Source organism: Ischnura elegans, chromosome 11 (assembly GCF_921293095.1).
Source record: "Ischnura elegans chromosome 11, ioIscEleg1.1, whole genome shotgun sequence".
NCBI classification, from domain to species: Eukaryota; Metazoa; Arthropoda; class Insecta; order Odonata; family Coenagrionidae; genus Ischnura; species Ischnura elegans.
The window spans coordinates 10,337,260-10,357,165 of NC_060256.1; the positions used below are offsets into that span (position 1 = coordinate 10,337,260).

Sequence of the window (19,906 nt, forward strand, 5' to 3'; positions counted from 1 at the left end):
GATAATGCCCGTTTCACGTACTCATTTCGCTCTAGAAAGGGGTGGTAATGGAGAAGTAATTAGGTGTAAAGCTGGATTAGTAGCAAACGGATGTTAACAAAAAGATGGTATAGATTATTCAGAGACACATGTAACTTTATGAAGACTCATCAGCTAGAATTCTGTTAAGAGTAATCAATCATTAAAAAAAATGTACTCGCATCATTTGGACGTAAAGTATGTAACTATGAACAGAGTATTGAAAGAAGAAATCTATATTTTACCCTGTACATCATACTTCCTGAATTATGTACCCCCTTTACTTTATAATGTAATATTTTATAGTTGAAAGGCATCGTTTGTATGTTACAGAAAACAATGTCAGGACTGGCGTATCGAGGATCGAGGTTAAGGATTGATTCAACATCCGCGTGATTTGCAGAATTCGAAGTTCTTTTCAACGATCCTCAAGTTTACCTTAGCAACGCAAATGAAAATATTTTTACGAATGCATCCGATTCATGACAGAAATACGAAACTTAGCTATCTCTGTTATATACGCATGCTGGTTTGGCACAATCTTCCCTGGATTTTCTCTCTTATTTGTATGATTTTTAATAACAAATTTACGTTGAGTAGAAATGGACTGATACAGAATCCACGTGATTTTCCTAATTCGAAGTTCTTAAAAACGATAGTCAAGTTTCCCTTGGAAACGTAAATGTAAATATTTTTACAAACGCATCCGCTTCATAACGGAAAATAAGAACATTGGCTATCTCTGTTATGAACGCACTGTGGTTTGGCACAATCTTCTCTGGATTTTCTCTTTCATTCGTACCATTTTTAAATGGCATATTTACGCTGAACGGAAATGGAGAGGAAAACATTTTCAGAAGAAGAGACACTTCTTCTCCTCAGCATTTATGAGGAAGAAGTGATACAAAAACGCTTGAAGAGTTCGAATCAACGGCAGATGCGGGCATGGGAAGATGTGGCGACTATTCTTTCGGCCCTGGGAATCTCAAGGACTGGACGAGAGGTAAAAGAAAGAATTGAGAACTTACAGTGGCGTTACCTGGTGATACGCAGGAACATGAGGCCCGGTGATTCTCCCCCGGATTGGACGTTTTGGAAGCCTTTGCACCGTTTACTTGGATCGGATGCGTCAGTCACACCAACTCACGCGGAGGATACCTCACTAAACGGGTAAGTGCCAAGTGTCACTCAACATTGAGTCGGTGAGATTTTGTCGGATGTTTTTTGTATGTGAAGAACTGCTCCCCAACTGTGTTGAGATGAAAATTATTGATTTCGAAAGCGATGCCCTTATTTCGTCCGGGTTACACGTTTCACTCGAACTCATTTTCTCCCGGAGTTAAGCGTGTGTTGCACTGAGTATCCAAAGAGTGAGTGCTGCATATACTATGCGGGAAAAAAGTATCCCAACACATTTTGTGCTGTCACCACCGCTTCGCAGGAGATTGGATTCCCTTTCTGAAGACTCAATATAGAGGGAGTTTGCAAAAGTGGAAACCCTGTTTTAAATTATGTTATAACTATAGCTTGTTTTCCAATGAAATTTTTCTGAATTCATGAAAAAAAAACTCACGAAGATACTACCCTATATAACCGTTTTTTTTTTATGCTAAATGTATCGTTTACTTCGTAAAAATAATAGTAAATTATAAATTGACACTTTGATTAGATTTTCAAAATGTGCTGGTAATGTGGAAACGTTTACATTCTGGCTATAATACTATAGAAAAGTGAAATATTAGATCATCTACTTCTATTCATTGAAAAATCAACGCAAAGGCTTAAAGATATAAATTTTCAATAAAATTTTCACTTGAAAAAGTCACAAATTTGGTTCTCATTTTCACAACTGTAGCACAACGTATGTTTTTCTTTTCTCTTACGGAAAAAAAGGGTGAGCCTGAGTTGGAACCCCTTATTCGCCAATTGGCGCCGCGCGTTGTGGTTACTTAATTTTGCGCCGACCACGGGGTCCAACTACGGTCGCGCCAAAAAAAATCGCTTTTATCATAGATTGGACATCGCCATTTTCACATTTACACTTGGGCTTGGGGCCAATATTCTTCATCGGCTTCTGAAACTGGCGGAAAGGTTATGTTGTATGCAGAACACATTTACGTGACGGAAATGCGGAATCGTTTCCACATCTACCTCAGTGTTGTGCTTCCACATTATCGGCATATTGAACTATGAATCTAAAACTATGCTACATTTCCTAGCTAGTAGATTACTTAATTACACCAGATTGTAGCGTGTTTTATGCTTAACAACAACTTATTTTAGCACTAAGAAATAGTTTGGTGGACTATGTGATTAAATTAAACTTAAAAACTTCCCTCAAAAGTGTTAGGAGTGAAGAGAAACTTGGAACAAGTATTTCACAGATAATAATTAACTATGAGTTGTCACCGCTCCTACAGGCTTACTTAAGAAGCAGGCGAATAAGTTAATGCGGTCACCGATAGCCTACAGTACCTCCCAACCCCTAAAGGTTATACTTCCATAATTTACCAACAAGCTTCTCCATTTGCAGTAGTTCCTCTAGTCCCTGGAAAGACACGAGGGAAATTCAAATACGGTCTTTTTTCAGCAGCCAAGATTTTGAGGGTGAACTTGCCAGCCTCGAACGTAATTCGCACTGTTCACCAGAATGTTGGCGCATTCGATATCCTCAGCAGTGGATGGTTAGTTTAACCCTCTTGCCTTCCTTTTTCCCGCTATCTCCCTCTAAGCCTCCTTCCCTTCCATTCATCGCACCTGCTCGGGCACTCGTTCTGAAATTAAATCCCATCTCCACTCCCTCACTCTGTCGTGTCTGGAAATTTAAGGCAGATGTGGACGTAATCTGCAAGGCAGCCATGGCGAGGAGCGATTTTGAGCATCAGGAAGGATCAGGAATTGCTCTAAATACCTAAACAATCATCACTGTGAAAGATTTTAGTACGTCAGTTACGACTGAAAATATTTCCTCAATTTACATGCACATGATTGATACAAATACAAATGACGACAAACAATTTTCCGGAATAAATGCAATAAATAGGATTAGAAAACACATTTTTTTCTAGCCAGCAGCCAAAGCCAAAAAAACTTTTATTTTCTGCAATTTGATACCTATATCCTTTTCTAATAAAATAAATTGTTTTGAAAAAAATTGTAAAATTGAGTATAGGGTAGTTTCCCTCATCAAAGAAAACGAAATGCATTGATTGCGATTCGTTACCCACCATTAGTGTATTCATAATATACGAAGTATTTGGTTTTAGAAATCCCAGTTTAGACGAATGGCAAGGGTCAATTTTAACCTCATTTTAAAAAGGCCAGATTGGCGCCCAAGCGATCCCACTCCACGTGACGTCACAGGGACCTAGTTTCTACACGAGTAAATAGGAGTTTTACATTGTCTGAGATTACTAATGCATGCATGAGGCACAGAGCTCAGGGAAACATCTCTTAATAATCACACATTAAAATTACCTCAGTTCGGAAAGTTTCCTTCGCTTGATAGGGGAATAATAATCCCTATTTAAGCCAATCGCTACCTGCTGGCAGGGTACTCAGCTACCTGCTAGCAGCCTGCGTCGTATCAGCGCTCAAGCCTCGCCCCAAGGTCACCTCACAAGGCGGGAGGGGGAACCAGAAATACGTCACACGGACTTTTTCTCATCATGCCTACTTAGCCGTCGCGTTTTCGCGCCCTTGAAAATTTTCACTTTTCGTTTAATCGCAAAAAATAGATATCGTAATTCGAAAATCTAAGAGCGTGAAATGCGCATTCCAGGAGTAATAATCTTTCGATTTAAGCAATAAAAAAATAATAGGAAACCACCCTATTGTAAATTATATTAGACACATTTAATATTGTAAAATTATATTGACATCGTTTAAGGGTAAAATGAAATAGCTGACTTGATGTACACAAAAAATCAATGGACGAAAAATTTAACAACGCACTCACACTTCATTGGCCCAAATAAGTTTCGAAATAATTAGGGGCGTGTACCAAAAGATTTCCATATTTCTCGAACGTGAAGTTCCAGAGTTTCGCCGGCATTCTCCTATTCCCTAACCAACAGGCCCCAAATATTCTCCATATGGTTGATGTCCGGAGAATTAGATGGCCAGGTAAGATAAAGGTGTGCCGAAATAAACCTTATATTATCTGCAATTTAGCCCCCAAAATGTAATTTTCGAAACGATACTCTGCGTAGTCAAAAATGCGTTGTGTTGTGCGGGTGGTCTATACCATAATTTTGTTGTTTATTCATAGACATTGTCTGAACCATAGATTTTGTCAAATAAACTTCGAATTTAGTTTTTATAAACAATAAACTTGTATCCACTCTTTAATATTATTCATTATCCAATATTTGCATAAAATTAGTCTTCATAACCTTTTGATTCTAAAATCTGCCCGATTTTTTGCAAAATTTTAAACTTTAGAGCTCAGGCGGAAGTGGTTAATATTATCCGATTTGAAAAAAAATTGTGTGCGAGATCCTGATATCATTTCGCAACCTTCCCGCACAGGGCAAATTTGATCAGGAAAAAAAAATTTCGGCCCACCCTACTGAAGATGTCCACTTTCATCACTTCTAAATGTCTTTTCGTCACTGAAGATGATGAGATCCCAAAATCTAGGATACATATCAACATAAGCACGGGCAAACACCAATCTTGACACCTTGTTCGCTTCAATCATTACTGATTTTCTTTCTGGACGGCAATTTCTTAAACCGGTTCGTGGAGACGGTTTCTCACAGTTCGTACCTACGCTGCAATTTAAGTTTAAATGTCTCTGTATTGGAGCCGCCCTGCCAATGCTGATGGGATTATCAGTAGCTTTTTGATGTAGGTACCCATATCACCATCAACATCCTCCGTCGTACACCCAGGTCTCCCTCCTCTTCTCCGATTATTTAATACCATCACCCTCCCTGTGGCGTTTCACCCAGTACTCTTATTGATCTTTATTCTTCGCGATACTTCCGCTGCTGTTAAGCCTGCCTCTATTAGATTAGCCGACTACTTCCCCCCTCTCGCCTGGTGACAACGGCGAGAGTTTAGGTGTTAGGTGGAAGAGGGGACTTCTCATGTTAGTCTCAACCTCGCCCGAATAAAGGCATTTTATTATTATTATTATTAACGGCATCTCAAATAAAGATAGCAGTACATCCTTCTCCATCCAAAGAAAAACGCGTATTGGCAATGAGCTCGTCAGTCCCTCCAGCAAAGCTAGAACTTCTTCAAAATCAACTGCATTCAAATACGTGGCCCATCGGATACGCTCGTTGACTGTCTTGTTTACCTCAGGATAAAGCTTGCTATGGCTCGTAGTGATTTTTGTTGTTTCGTTGAGACAGGTCAAGGAAAATTCAAAGGGACGGTTCCGATGCACAAACATGATGCCGCCGAATGCGCCTCTATTCTAGGTACGGAGTTCATCGCGAGTCATGCTCTGGGTTGAGGGAGACTCAGTGGTCGGTCGCAAGGGTGCCGACTTACGAAAAATATTGGTGGGGCCCAAACCGGGAACATTGCCCCGTTAAATTTTATAATTAGTGACTTTTAAGTTTTTAATCATTTTAGAAGTCATATGATCAACATAGAACCCTGATCACTCGAATCTCGATACCTGGACACTCCGGGGAAAATCGACAAGCCTGACGCATTTTTTCCTCACACCCATGACGAATTTTTGTGGGGTCCCGGGCCCCCTCAGGCCCCATGGAGTCGGCGCCACTGGTCGGTCGCGTATTTGGACGACGAAGAAAGGAGAAGGCCTTGTTTGAATTTCCCACTCCGACCGAAGAATAACAACCCACTGTGAAGGAAACCCATTTTCCCACGGGGCGATAGTGGCGGCACAACCTTTGTTGGGATACTTTTTCCCCCATAGTACGTTTGCGTGAGTGAGCGGTATCTCCATCGAGGCAACCTTAGCGTGGCTCCTTCCAGGGGCGCAGCTAGGAATAAAGGTAGGGGTTGATGCAACCAATACCGAGGTGTGTGGGGGTATGGAATACCCACCAGGATAAGCGGTAGGTGCGAGATAAATAAATTGCGGAATTTTAAGATAAATGGTTCAAAATGGTGAGTTTTGCGGCTTTCTGAGGGATTTTTTATTAATCATTACAATATTCGATTGGCGATTAGGGATGGGCAAAAATACCGGTATTTGGTAGTACCGAGTACTACTTTTTTCTACTCCGGTAGAACCGGCCAGTATTTAACAGCGGTACTGCCTTCCTGAGAAGTCTATCCTCGTCCATTCCCCTCAAGTTTTTGTACCACAATAACTGCTCAGTTAATATTTCATCTGTTATACTGAGTTCGACTCCCATTTGGTAACTGCCATTTTCTTTCACTTAATACACCCTCTTGATTCTTCATTTCCCTGCACCCTGACTTCATCGCAGGGCTTTCATCCTTCAGTTTCATTTAGAAGGTAATTATTTCAGTACCATTTAGAAGGTAATTAATCCTAAGTGAACAGGCCATCAGACAATTACTGGTGAAATAATAATATGCACCTACCCTAAGTAGAGGTGCATAGCCAAAAATTTACCCAAGGTGAATGCTTTAGAGATATGCGGGTTGCCAGACCCCCTCAGGATTAATTTTCCCCATGAGTCGAATTCATTTGAATAACCACCCAAAACAACAACTACCGTATATGTCTAAATAAAGTCCCCCCTTTTTTTCCAAAAATGCCCACGATAAAAGTTAAGAGGGGGACTATATTCAAACCCATTTTTTTAATTTTTTCCCGAAACTCAAGCCTCAAAATTAGGGGGGGGGACTATACTCAGAGGGGGACTATACTCAGAGGGGGACTATATTTGGAGGAATACGGTAATGTCATTATTACATACTACAGAATTTTGTCTCCATTTTTAATGAAACATAGACTAAAAACAAAGAGTAGTTGACACAAATTTCACATGGTTCCTAAGTTTTTTAACATTGTGAAAATGACACTATGTATAAAGCCACTTAGAAAAGATATCTACATAGTATTCAACGTTAAGATGGTTTTTTAGGGTTCAATCAGTATTAGTGTAGTTGAGTGAAATTTACTGAAAACGTGCTATGCCTCTTTTATAGACCAAGAAGTGGTGACACTAAGGGCCCAAGGAAATTCAGTAGGCCATTTTCGATACCCTCTGCTAAGCCTAGAAAAAGACGGAAAAAGAGCAGAATAGCAAAGAAAGATCTTCTGAAGATACTTCGCAAGTACGATGAGAAAAGCAAAGCAAGATTCCGCAAGATGGCGGAGCAGCAACAGTTGATGCTGCAGCAAATGTCAGGCATTGCATCAACCCTCAATGCGTGGACTGGTCCCTCTCACAACCCACCAACTCATATAACATTACCTGGCAACAAAATTCGCCCACTGCTTGCCTTCAAAGCCCACCCGCCCCCTTTCCCATGGCCACAAACACAACATCACCCTCCTCCAACGCCACTCTTTCCCACTATGCACACCTACCACGCAAATAATCCTTAAGAAGTTAAATTCAAGTTCAATCCAGACCATTTGTGAACGCTGTATCCCTATGGAACCTAGATTTAATCCAGATCGGATTGTACACTCACTCTTCATTCACTCTGCTGCACTGTGAATCAAGATTCTTAGACCTTGATTTCAATGTTAATTTTTTAGGCATTGAATCTGCATTTTGAATCGGCCTTGTGTTGAGGTAACTTCTTGAGCTCACCAAATATTTACACTCTGTTAACAATCGTTCGACACCCCAATTGTTTTTAACTGTAGGAAGGTCATGACAGAAAATCTAATTTCGGCCTCTTTTTAAGACCAATAAGGTGGTGCTAAATACCCTTCGTCAAAAAGACAGTAAAATCCTCAATCCAAGAAGGATGTAGGTAAGTAAATAGAGTACTCACTAAAAGCTGGAGCCAAATAAAAATCACACAACTTTACGGACGAATACGATTACTTTTGACGTAATAGTTTAAAATTTTTTGAAGCAGAAAGAATGAAGAAAGAAGTGGAAGAAATATTTCAAGTGAAAGAGTAAAAGGAAGATAGAGGTGAGAAAAGCATTGAAGTCCTTTCTTCTGGGAGTCAAAAAATGAACATCAATGGGATTTAAATGGCTTTAAATGAAAAAGTACCTTCTGTAAATACCTTATTTACATGTTTCTTTAAATGAATCTCTATGGAAGCACAGTGTGAGAAGTTTTGTAATTGGACCTCAACGTCAAAACCAAAACTGTGCTTTTAGCATAGAAATTTTTACCAAGAAGGTACAAATGGCTGAATAAAAAAAAAGATTTTTATACTGACAGGTTTTACATATTTTAGGATTAAATAAATTATTTACGATGCCTGGTAAAATATCTATCAATATAGTGTAAATATGTAATAGAAGGAGTACACGATTAATGGGAAGAATCACCAACTAACTAGTGGGAACCACAAGAGCACAAAAAATGGTGTGAAAGTTACCACTTTCTACATACTTTAGTGTTTCAACTTTCTTATGCAACTTAAAATGGTATACGTGACTATGATTGAATATGATTTACACGCAGATACGCACAGAAATTTGGTGCAAGGAAAAATAAGACATTGGTATGCAGCACAGTAAGTAAAGACTAACATTAAAATGGAGACTAAGAAACTGGATGAATTATGTTATCTGAGAAAAATAACCAGCAGTGGAAGAAGCAAGATAATTTGAATCCTGTCACATAACTTTATACATTATGCACCTCAAAATTCGTCAAAGCATGTCGAAAACTAAAACACAATTACATTAACGCTCACATGAAAACAAACCGCTTTGATGTCTGAGAATTACAAAAGTCACGTAGTGGTTGGAAATATCGTTAGAATCATGACGTGTTAAACCAATTCATTGTGGTACCACAATACATTCTTTCTACGCTGAAAAGTCATCTGGTTAATTCATAATTCACTGAGTGAAGCAGACATTTTACATCAAGCGTTACGACCATTTGAATGAGCTTGAGCAAGATCATTCATCGTGAAAAATGGCTTTGTCACATTCCCGCTGCTTGGCACCCCCTAAACACCCCTCCAAACCATCTCCAAAACTGCATCCCACGCAACGGTTTTTGAGCCTCTCCTCAAGAAAATCCTCCTTGATCAGCCCCCAATGAACCTCAATGAACTTCCTACCTTGCCACTAATTCACTGAGAGTGACGGAGGACAGATATTAACTTTCACTGCAACGCAACCAGCAAGCATCTGTTCAATATGAACAAATGATCTTTCTTCACCAAATTAATGATGCCATAATGATGATGATTAATGCGATGTAGTCCAATAGATGATATTGGCTACACATATTATTCAGCGTGTATAAATTGTACCATGAGTTATGTCATGTTATTTGGAGGAGATGACCGATAGCTTGAGTCCTTTGCACCACAAGGGAAGGATAGGGAAGGAGGGTTGGAGAGAAAGACGGCGTCAGTATAACCTTCTCTAAACAAAAGGCACCAAGGGGATTACAGGTTAACGTCTCATCTGACGGATGAGAGTGCTGAGCTTGCAGAGCCCCCACAAAGTACTCGTGCAGGGACCACATATCCTATGAAAAATCTCCATCTACGGTGGAAAACACCTCCAAAAATTACTGAAGAAACCCCTTGTTAGTGTGCTTACAATGACACACAGGCATCCTGAAAATGTCATGGCCCCATCCACAGTTAGGTCTCATCATTTCTGAGAGAGTGAATCAATCAGGATAAGGAATTGTCCAGATCAATAAAAATATGAGACATACCATCTAAGATTTAGAAGCTATAGCTTTTGGCCATTTTATGACATGGGTTTTAAAGATTAAAGTTAACATTTTACGTTAGATTGTTTTACTTGCCACTAAGAGTCAATTAAAATAGGCATTGTATCTATGCTTGAAACTAATAATGAATCTTTCTGAGAAAGAAATTGGACCGTCATTATTTTAATTCTACAACAAGTGAATTTTTCAAAATTTCATGCATATTTCTAAACTCATAGCACATACATACATACAGCTAAATTTAAAAAATAATAAAAAGTAAATGACTGAATAGTGTCAGAATAGTTAGCTCTTCAAAACTCAACATCTGACATCTTGATTTAGGCATCTTTCTTTTGGATACTGCTTAAAGATGTCAATCATGTTCCTTTGGCATCACAAAAACTGGGATAGCTATAGTGATAAAGAAAATTGGTGCCTCCACATTGTATCAACTTCATCGGCCAGCCTATGCATCATCTATAGAGCCAATAATGTCTCTTAATCAACTCTGCCCACTTTTAAAATAATGATGAATTTCAAAAACAAATTCCAATACGAAGTAGGCACTTTCAAAGTTGCCTTGAAAATTATTCATGGCAAGCAGTTCAAAGCAAGGCAGAAGAAGCAAGCAGGGTTTCGCGTCGATTTGATAAATGCATTATAGTTATGCACTCATATTTGAACACCCAGACACCCACACACTTTCCCAAATTGGCAGAGCACTATCACTCCTTTTCAGTTTCCAGTAAACATGCCTATTTTTCTTAGTACCCTCTCCCCCTATCACACCCCCACACCTTATCATATCAAGTCTTCATTCAGAGGATCTCAAGCACTGGCAGGATTATTGAGCCTAGGCCACACCGGGCATATAGTGAGAGGGGACGTGAAATTTTTTTTCCCTTGAGGCAACTAACCACCAATACATCTGCTGAGGAGACCACTAGCCCAGGGGCATACATGTGCCCTCTGACATCATTTTTCAATACATACAGTTATGTACCTACATTTCATAATGTCAGCCTATAACCAACAATGATCTTAACCTTACACACTTTATAAATGAAACATAAAAAACAAAAAATATAGCAGATTTAATGAAATTATCAGTTCTCCTATGCATCTGAATTGACTAAAAAAATCAGTGTAGGCAATCCTCACACTACCCAAGCTCCCCTCAAAGCAATTTGTGGCTACAATGTGGCCTAAACCATACAGATCTTAATTAAAAACACACAGACGCAGAAACAATAGAACCTTGATTAGGTTTCACCAATTATTAGCTGGATTATGCAAGTCTTACACTCCCCTCCCCAGCCTCAGCAAAATCTAGCATACCTAGCTCATTCTTTTTCCTTTCCTTTTCTCAATTAATCTGTCTACCCTACATGCCTCAATATAACAGAGTACATATTTAACAAACTATGAGAGCCAAGGATGCAAAGAAAGCATGGAACTAAAACCAAAGAGAAAATAGCACACGAAATGAAGTACACTCCCGGTTATCCTAATGGGCTATTATGATGGGGAGAGACGGCACGAACAATCGGAAAACGCGGTGTAAACAAGCCGCCATGTTGTTTATTAAAATGAATTAAAATTAACAATGGCAGTGAGGAGTCAATAACGGTAGTGAGGGATGCGAAAAGGAAAAGGGAGTCGTGTATGGAGAGTAGGAAGAGATAGACGTGTTATAAAAAAAAGATCGGGAGAAAAACTATAGTAGTGGTGTATTGGGAGACCGGAGGAAGAGATACGGCAGAACTCAAGATCGGCAGAAAGAAGAAAAGGACGCAGAGAAAAAGGAGGCGCATACGAGAGAGAAAGAGACCGGAGGAAGGTGATACAGCAGAACTCAAGATCCCCACTGGTGCAGTTCATGGCAGTGGCTCAGGGAGTGGTAGTACGGATCGTACAAATGGGATTGTAATGGTCATGGCGGCTTGTTGATGTTGTCTTTGCTCACGAGTTTTAAATTGTAAAATTTCTTCATTAAGTGTTATAAAATTATTTGTTAAGTAAAGAGAAGTGGAAAATTGATTAAAACGTTCAACGGATAACCCAAACTTTCACTTAAATGTCTTGCAATGTTCATAATTTCCCTAAAAAAAAAAACAATATTTTATTATTTATGCAGTTCTTCGGTTATTTTAGAGTGCTTCCCAGACTCATTGAGAGCTTTCTTCGCCAGTCTGCGATCTTTTTAGCTGAGTGCGGCCGTGCACTGCAAGGCTTGGAATACAGGAACACGGTGCTCCCGGGATTGCAGCTAGCGCGCGATCGCTTCCATTTTACGAAGGGGATTATAGCGGAAATAAGAAGCTCGGTTTATCCTAGCATTAATGCAGTAATTCCGATGATTTTGCGTACAATTTTGTTTTTAATGAAGATCGTGGAAAAAATTGAGCGAGAGTAAAAATCATGCACGGATAATCCACAAAACGGATAAACCGCAGCCGGATAATCGAGAGTCTGCTGTAGTTACAAATCGTTAATGGGAAATAGTTGATGGATTATTTGTCTCTCATGGCAACATGATGATCTATTTTGGCAACACCATAATTAGCGCAGATAATAAATCCAAACCACATAATTAAAAATAAATGAAATGACAGCTTATTATTGTAACAAGAATTTAGAGTGTATGGGAAAAACAAAAGCAATGAGAAATGCCAAAAAAAGGAAACCAATCATTCAGGAGCAGAATTCTGAATCCATTTAGTATTTAGTTCAGTAATAAAAATTAATACAAAATTCATTTTTCTCTCTATCACTCACAGCAAATCAAACATAACAATCTGGACAACTAAAGCAATCAACATTTGAGCCACAAGATACTCTGCGATGACTCCCTCCATATTTGATATTCCAATCTCCATTTTCACCCAGTGTACTTCATGAAATAACCACACAATACATATGAGAATTTTTTTGAAAACAAGTCATTTCTAATCCTTGCCTGCCCTACTTGTGACTGTATAGCATATACAATTATGCATTGCCATTGTAGATTCAAAATATCACCAGAAACCTCCAACCTTGGGCCACACACAATGCTCATGGTTACACTGTCACTGGATCATAATGAACAATAGCATTTCCAATATTTTTAGGACTGTGTCATAAATAAAACACTCAGAAACCAATTTTTTCATTAACTTACCAAAAATCTTTAATGGTATAAAATTTTAGTCATGTGAAGCAAGAATTTAAGGAGTACAAATGACTATCAACATTTTCTATTAACATATGAAATACATAAGACTACTTCTTTACTTGTCATACAACAAGGAACAGGGACATGGTTTCCTCACATCCATACTGCATATGAAAATAATATTTTTTTACACAGTAAATTACAAGTAGCTACAATCATCTTGGAAACAATAGTAAGATTATAGGTCAAGTCTTGGAAGTGCCACTACAGCCCAACACACACTCATCAAATTAAAACAAAAGTGCTCCGTGGAATCTCGGTGAATCTACAGGTAAATGTAAAATCAAATTCATGAAACGGGTAGCTGATAAAGGAAAAAAAATAATTATAAAGCTTAGGTAAGTATTTTCCACAGTTATTCCATCCCAATTGATATATATTTGTTGTTATTCAAGTATTGCACTTAACTGTCTCTTTCAGAAGATCATGATTACATATTTTTTTTAACAATTTTGATACCCCATAGAGATAAAACGTCACCTAGAAAATTAAAACCGAACAAATTCATTAATAAATAATGACCATCAACAATTCATGCTCACGGACTGAAAATCATGATAAGAGGGGAACAACCTAGAGAATTCAACTTTTCCGATAACTCTAGAGTCAGTCGGTGAGTTTCCAAATGATGCACGGTTTCATTTTTCCATAAATTTCTTACCTGCTATTAAGCACCATTAGTGACCCCACTTCCCAGCTTACATTTCGTGAGCTCCAGATGCGCGCAATGCACAATTCCCTCAACTGCTCACAGCCAAGTCCCCCAAAACACAGGCATACCAACGCACGCAAGCAATCACTCTCACAAGCACACGCTCAAACTCTCGACATATAAAAAATGTAGAGTACAAAACCCAACACCTTGCACTCCTCATAGTTGAACGAGGATGAGTAAAGTTCCTCAGAATGACGGGACAAAAGGAGGAGAAGGTCCCAACTTCCAACCTTCCCCCATTCACTGGCTTCGCCTCACTCTTTCCCTTTCTTCGACTCCGACGACGAATCAGTAGGGCTCTTGACCTTCTTCTTGCCCATCAGTTTTTTGCTGAGCCACCCTATTGGACGAGAGATAGTGAGCATCAGTCATTGTTGAGGAAAGGATAAATGTCACTCTACAGAAATAGAAATGACACACTACAGATATCATTGAAAGGCAAGGATAAAACAAAGAAATGCACCCCCGTCAGATGAAATGATGAAGCTCACTTGAAAACTTCACATTGTATTCAAACAACAAAATGGCAAAAATTGAAAGGGTGATACAAAATTATTCACTGAAGGCAATATGGGATTAGAATTCAAGGATTTCAAGTGAATGGACCGTGGATGCTTGTCAACGACTCACGGAGCTGCAAAAATGCAAACATGTGATCCACTTTAATTTGCTGTAGCAATGAAAAATCCCAAATGTGAATGAATGATCAGTAACTGAATGAAGTGAGATCTGAAAAAAAAACTACAGCCAGCAAGAGTGACAACATCAAGAGGAAATTGGATTTTTATTGGATACAAAAAAATGTTTGGAGACACATGTTATTATTACTCAGCATTCTTTCAAGAGAACTGGAAAATAAGTTAGAAATGAAAAATATTTTTTGTAGCTCCTCAATATCAGAACAGCAATCGCAAGTCCAGGGGACAAAAAATTCTGAAAACTGACCCCACATCACATCCAGAACTTCTTCTGAGACACCCTGAACACAAAAAAATGTGTAAGCAACCACAAGAACACACATGCTTCCTTCTACATGCTACTTTCAATAAAATAAACAGTGATACCTGTCCCAGGATCATGCAGTCTCCTAAGCTACCTGTGGTAAACGCTGACACTCACCCGCTCCTCCTCCGATGATTTGGCATGTGTTATTTACAACAGACTCAACTCGACCCACACAACTGAAACACAACATCCACGGAAACGCCACAAACTCCACCTTCCATATGACAGCTGGAGCAATGTCACACACTTATAGTTAGATATACCTTTCAAAGCACCAGCGCAATAACAATAGAGCATAAGAATGTCCACACTGTGAAAATGACATGAATTTTTTTTTTCGTTATCAATATTGACCCTATGGCAAAGAACAGCATTCTATGCAAACACCAGGATCATTAGGAATTCCCGTGCCAAGGCTTTTCACAGAGATATAAACTCAGGGTAAGATAAAATAATTGCCAAAATCCACAAAGCAGTTCACATCTGTATAAGCTGGGTTTGTATGGGCACAAGGAAAACCTTGGCCTATTAATTGGATGGACATGGATTGGTACTCTCAAAGCTAATGTAAATGGTAAGAAGAAGTACTAGAACCATGTGCTTCTCTGTCTTCAGCTAAGTTTACAACGTCCTACACCTATGAAACTAGCCATGACATAGAGTTTGAGGAAAAATCTAAAGTACATACATATGAGGACACACACATTTGGAAAATTCTATTTCATAGAGTAAATAAAAAAGTCACTAGTGCCCAACTTAGTGCGTGATTGAGAAGCAATTGGCTACTTTCATCTACATCTACGTACTACCCCTCAAACCAGGGCTCAATTTCTGAAATTTATAGTACCAGACATACATATGTATGCACCAATGTAAAGGATTGATTCTGGATTCAGGAAGGACACTTGTGACAGAAATCTGAAAATAGGATCTCTTCCAGTCCCCTTCAGCACCACCTGAAAATAACCTTCACTACATGACACAATACATACAGAATATGTAGTTGGCTTACACGACACTCATGGTTTAACACTCCTGACAAGGAAAGGTACCCAAGTGGCACCACAAGATTGTCCTCCAACTTCGCCAATGCGATAGAAAATGAAATTTTAAGAGATGAGTGTTTTTGCTCAAGCCTCCAATGAGCCTTAGTTTTCAAGATACTTTCAATAGAAAGTACTCTTAAAATATCAAACGAGGGGATGACTTCTCCACCTTGAAAGTAGGGGCACATTGCAAGACATTTTAGAGCAATTTGAAATTGAACAAACAAAGTGATACAAATATGCTCATACATGATTTAAAGATTGTCACCAACTCTCTTCTCCATAAGAGCCCCTTCCCGAAATAGTCAAATTCCTTCCTCAGCCACTCATTATCCGACTCAAATCTCCATGTGGTTTTTCCGTCCATATTGTGTCGACCATTTTCTTCCGCCTGCAATTCCTTCCCCGTACTCCTGTTTACCCTATCCCCACTCCTTTCTCGGTCACCCTTTTGAGGATTCCTCTCTCCCACCTCTTCCTAGCTTTGCTACTAGATCCCACCTCTCTATTTCACACGGCCTCTCTTTCACCCTGCCCTTTCTACTCTTCCCCATCCTCTTAGCCCTACCATTTCAATGCTTCTTTTCACAGTGTCATTCTTCAACCGTTGGTTCTCCCGTCAAACCCTGAGTTTTTCCGAACCTCTTTAGAAAAAACATAATAATATATTAAGTGCGAAACTAAATTCCCGCTGTTTGTCAAAAGATGGGTCTGGCAGTGATCGCAGAATCGATTTTAACATAACGAAAAATGTCACGAAGCAAGCTTAGACATTTGGCAAAGAAACAGCTTAATAATTGGTGAGTTTGTTTCTGCAAAGTGTCTTTATTTTTGCATGAAAATTTCTGAGTTTGCGCTGAATAACCGTCACAAGTGGGAGTGTTGATTTTCTTCTTTCATTTGAAGCAAACGGAGGCTGAAGCACATCGAGAACTCCAAAAAGTTTACAGAGACGCTGCTCTAAGTGAAACAATAAGCAGTGATTATTTTCATTGCTTCAAAGATGGTCATTTCAACTTTCATGACCACTCGCATGAAGGCCATAAACCTTTAAAGATGCTGAAATGGAGGCATTGTTCCATGACGATCCATGTCAAACTCAAGAGGAGCTTGCTTCAGCATTTGGCCAAGCCAATTCCAAGCGAACCCATGCATTGGGAATGATTCAAAAGCAAGGAACTTGGGTTCCTCGAGATTTGAAGCCAAGGGATTTTGAGCATCGTTTTTTCACCTTTGACCAACTGCTCCAGCGACAGAAAAAAGAAGGGTTTTCTTTACTGCATCGTGACAAGTGATAAAAATGGATTAATTACAGAAACTTAAAGAGAAGAGAGTCATCGGGACTACCTGGCCATACCTGTACACAAAAAATGGCAACAATACCAGCAGAGGCACGAAAAAGTGATTCAACAGCATGACAATGTTTGACCTCAAGTTGCCAAACCAGCCAGGAAACGCTCAAATGGCAAGTCCTAACCCACCAACCACATTCCCCAGACATTGTGCCGCCTGATTATTACTTGCTTCATTCGATGGCACATTTAAATGGCCATCGTGGCTGATGGCTGATCAGTAGTTTCATTCATATGAACACATCAAAAAATGGCTTGCTTCATGTATAGCCTCAAAAGATGAACATTTTTACCGTAACAGTATTCAAGCTCTGCCATGAAGATGGAAAAAAGTAATATCTAGCAATGGACTATGAATTATTCATTTGTAACCATTTTTTTCACAATAAGCTTGTACTTCTGTTAAAAAACAAACAGCGAGAACTTAGTTGAGCACCAAATAACGAAAGGGAAATTTGCACCAATGTTATGAATGATAGACTATTGACCAGAGATGCATATGATTTCAACAGCGGTGGCAGATCATCCTTGAAATAGGCTTTTAACCTGCGTCTCATGGAAAAAAAATTGCACATATTCGTACATTCATCTAACTTTGGCAAGGGTAGAAAATGTTTCTCTTACATGGCTTATTAGTTCTTTCTTATACAGGATTTTTACATACACCAAAAAATATCAAATATTAGCTTCACCTAAACAGCATTGAGGAATATGTTATAGGTATGTGACCAAACAAGAGTTTATTTTGCATCCCCAAGCATCTTATTACCTGGAAAAATACAGTGAAAATGTGCCTCCAATAAAATATTATGGATTACAAAATTTAATGGTGCAGGCAGCTGACCTTTTCCTGGCAGTTCCCATTCGACACCACACCAAATATCCCTTATAATAAAAATGACATATGATATACATGCCTGACGAGTTCATTACCGGTGCATAACACAACCCAACACCAGCTGCTCACTATAAAAATATTCTCCACAGTTTATCAGTGAAGCTCTCCTAAATGTAAGATCCTATTTCACTTAAAGTCCACCATAATTCATAATCCCAATGAAATGCCAGCAGCCAATGATGAAAGCAACATAGCTAAACAGTAATAAGCAATGGCTACACCAGAACACAAGCATTCAGCACCAGCAAAACAACCCTCCCTTTGACAATATATGCACACCCAATGACGAACACTCACACTCATAAATGAGAGAACATAGAGGATGATTCAAATTAATAGCAAACATTCTTTAAATGTATAAAAAAAATCTTATCAACCCCCACCACGTTCCCCTACCTGAAAACCTCCGTCGCTTGACGGATACTGGCTTAGTAGTCTGTTTGGAGACAAGAAGACAATGTTACTCAACACAGCATAGAGATAGGTACACCTGGGACAGGTAAAATCACTCTTTTGTTTAATTTTTTAGTGCCTGTTTAATGTGTACAAACATCAACTGAAGATGTGTGAGGCAGCCTTACGCCTGGTTAACTATAAAAAGTTGGAGAGAGAGAACTACAGAAAAACAGATGGAAAACAATGTTTTCAACAGAAGTAAGGATGACAGTAGGGATTGCACTAACTTACAATTCTAGAGAGTCACCAGACTTTGTTTACCATGCAACGTGAGACGACGAGCGAACTGTGATGGTGTTTCAATTATGGCATGGCAAATCTACAAAACTCAAGTGAAAGCTACTCTGCACACACAACTCAACGGAAGGTGAAAGAGAGAAAAGACAAGCCAGCATTCACAGTCGTGTGCTAAGCACACATTTACCTTTTTCTTTCTACTTTTGCCCCTCTTCTCCAAATTAGGCAAATCAGTTGATGACACAGCATTCGATGAAGATTTCACTTCTTTAGAAAATGACTGAAATTCGAAGGACTTAATAAAGGCCAGGATTCAAGAAAATTTTGGACAAAATGTCGACAGATATAGTGCCATTAAAGAGGTAGGCAACCAAATAAGGCAGATAGCTATTGCAACTGAACAGCTGGAATTGTAGATACGCAAATACGCCAAGAAGCAGCAAATATTTGGTTATGCTTTGTCATGAGCCCAAATCCAAATACATATCCCTCTCACAGAAATTAGTTCTGCCATTTAATACCACTTACAGAACTAAATATATTAAACTAATTTGAAAACCAAGTTTAAGAAAATATTATTTACAGAAGGCTATCATAAATTTTGCATTTCATACAAACTAGTAATTGATGAATTACCTATATTAGAAGAATAAAGCCTAATGGAATTCACGCGCCTCAATGGATGAAAATCAAAGATGTCTTTTCCGCTTGGACACACTACTTCCCACTCTCCAATGATTAAAAATTGAGATTACCTATTTAACACCAATTTCAATAATTTCAACAATGGAAAAAGGAAAGATTCTTAATTAGCAATGAAAAACCATGTAAACAAGCTTCAGACTACAACAATTCAGGACACAGACAGTTTTGGAATTTAATACTGCACACAAGACTACCGCGACTGTGTGTAGAAACAAAAGTGTGGGGGGGAATACGTAGACTAGCACAACTGCCGCACAGTGGGCTGAAATCGAAAAAAAGCTGGCCAAAGCCTCAAATATATTTTCTTTCTGGGAATGCAAGTTGACACTTTTCTCAGTTGTTTTGAATTCAAAAACACAACAACTAAGTCATTAAAATTAACAACAACAAACTGTTAAATAACATAGTGAATGTTTGGTTTCATTTCATTTATGTATATGATTGGTTTTTAGCGGATAAGATAAGTAAGAGGGCACT

General features: G+C 38.8%; 2 protein-coding genes across 7 annotated transcripts in view; one reads left to right on the plus strand and one right to left on the minus strand.

Moving 5' to 3' along the window:
- Nucleotides 1-629: 629 nt before the first annotated feature.
- Nucleotides 630-8,328, plus strand: LOC124168360. The gene is made up of 2 exons (XM_046546558.1): nucleotides 630-1,188; nucleotides 7,126-8,328. Exons 1-2 carry the CDS (start codon nucleotides 854-856, stop codon nucleotides 7,526-7,528), a joined length of 738 nt encoding a protein of 245 aa, XP_046402514.1. The 5' UTR covers nucleotides 630-853; the 3' UTR covers nucleotides 7,529-8,328.
- Nucleotides 8,329-12,491: 4,163 nt separating this feature from the next.
- LOC124168345 (ribosome-binding protein 1) overlaps nucleotides 12,492-19,906 on the minus strand; it is a 76,829-nt gene continuing 69,414 nt past the window's right edge. For 4 of the 6 annotated variants that reach the window (XM_046546533.1, XM_046546535.1, XM_046546532.1 and 1 more), the window contains 2 exons: nucleotides 18,428-18,467; nucleotides 12,492-14,070 (listed from right to left, as the gene is read on the minus strand). In XM_046546533.1, the coding sequence (XP_046402489.1) occupies nucleotides 13,985-14,070; nucleotides 18,428-18,467 (126 nt within the window). In that variant the 3' untranslated portion in view covers nucleotides 12,492-13,984. Of the gene's footprint in view, nucleotides 14,071-18,427; nucleotides 18,468-18,911; nucleotides 19,005-19,906 lie in introns of all 6 variants that reach the window. The other 2 variants (XM_046546534.1, XM_046546536.1) reach the window with 2 other exon arrangements.

Bases quoted from the DNA above. Each gene is read 5' to 3' on its own strand.
- LOC124168360 (XM_046546558.1), top strand. From the start codon at position 854: ATGGAGAGGAAAACATTTTCAGAAGAAGAGACACTTCTTCTCCTCAGC. The intron at 1,189-7,125 runs GTAAGTGCCAAG...CCTCTTTTATAG, and splicing joins GAGGATACCTCACTAAACGG to ACCAAGAAGTGGTGACACTA.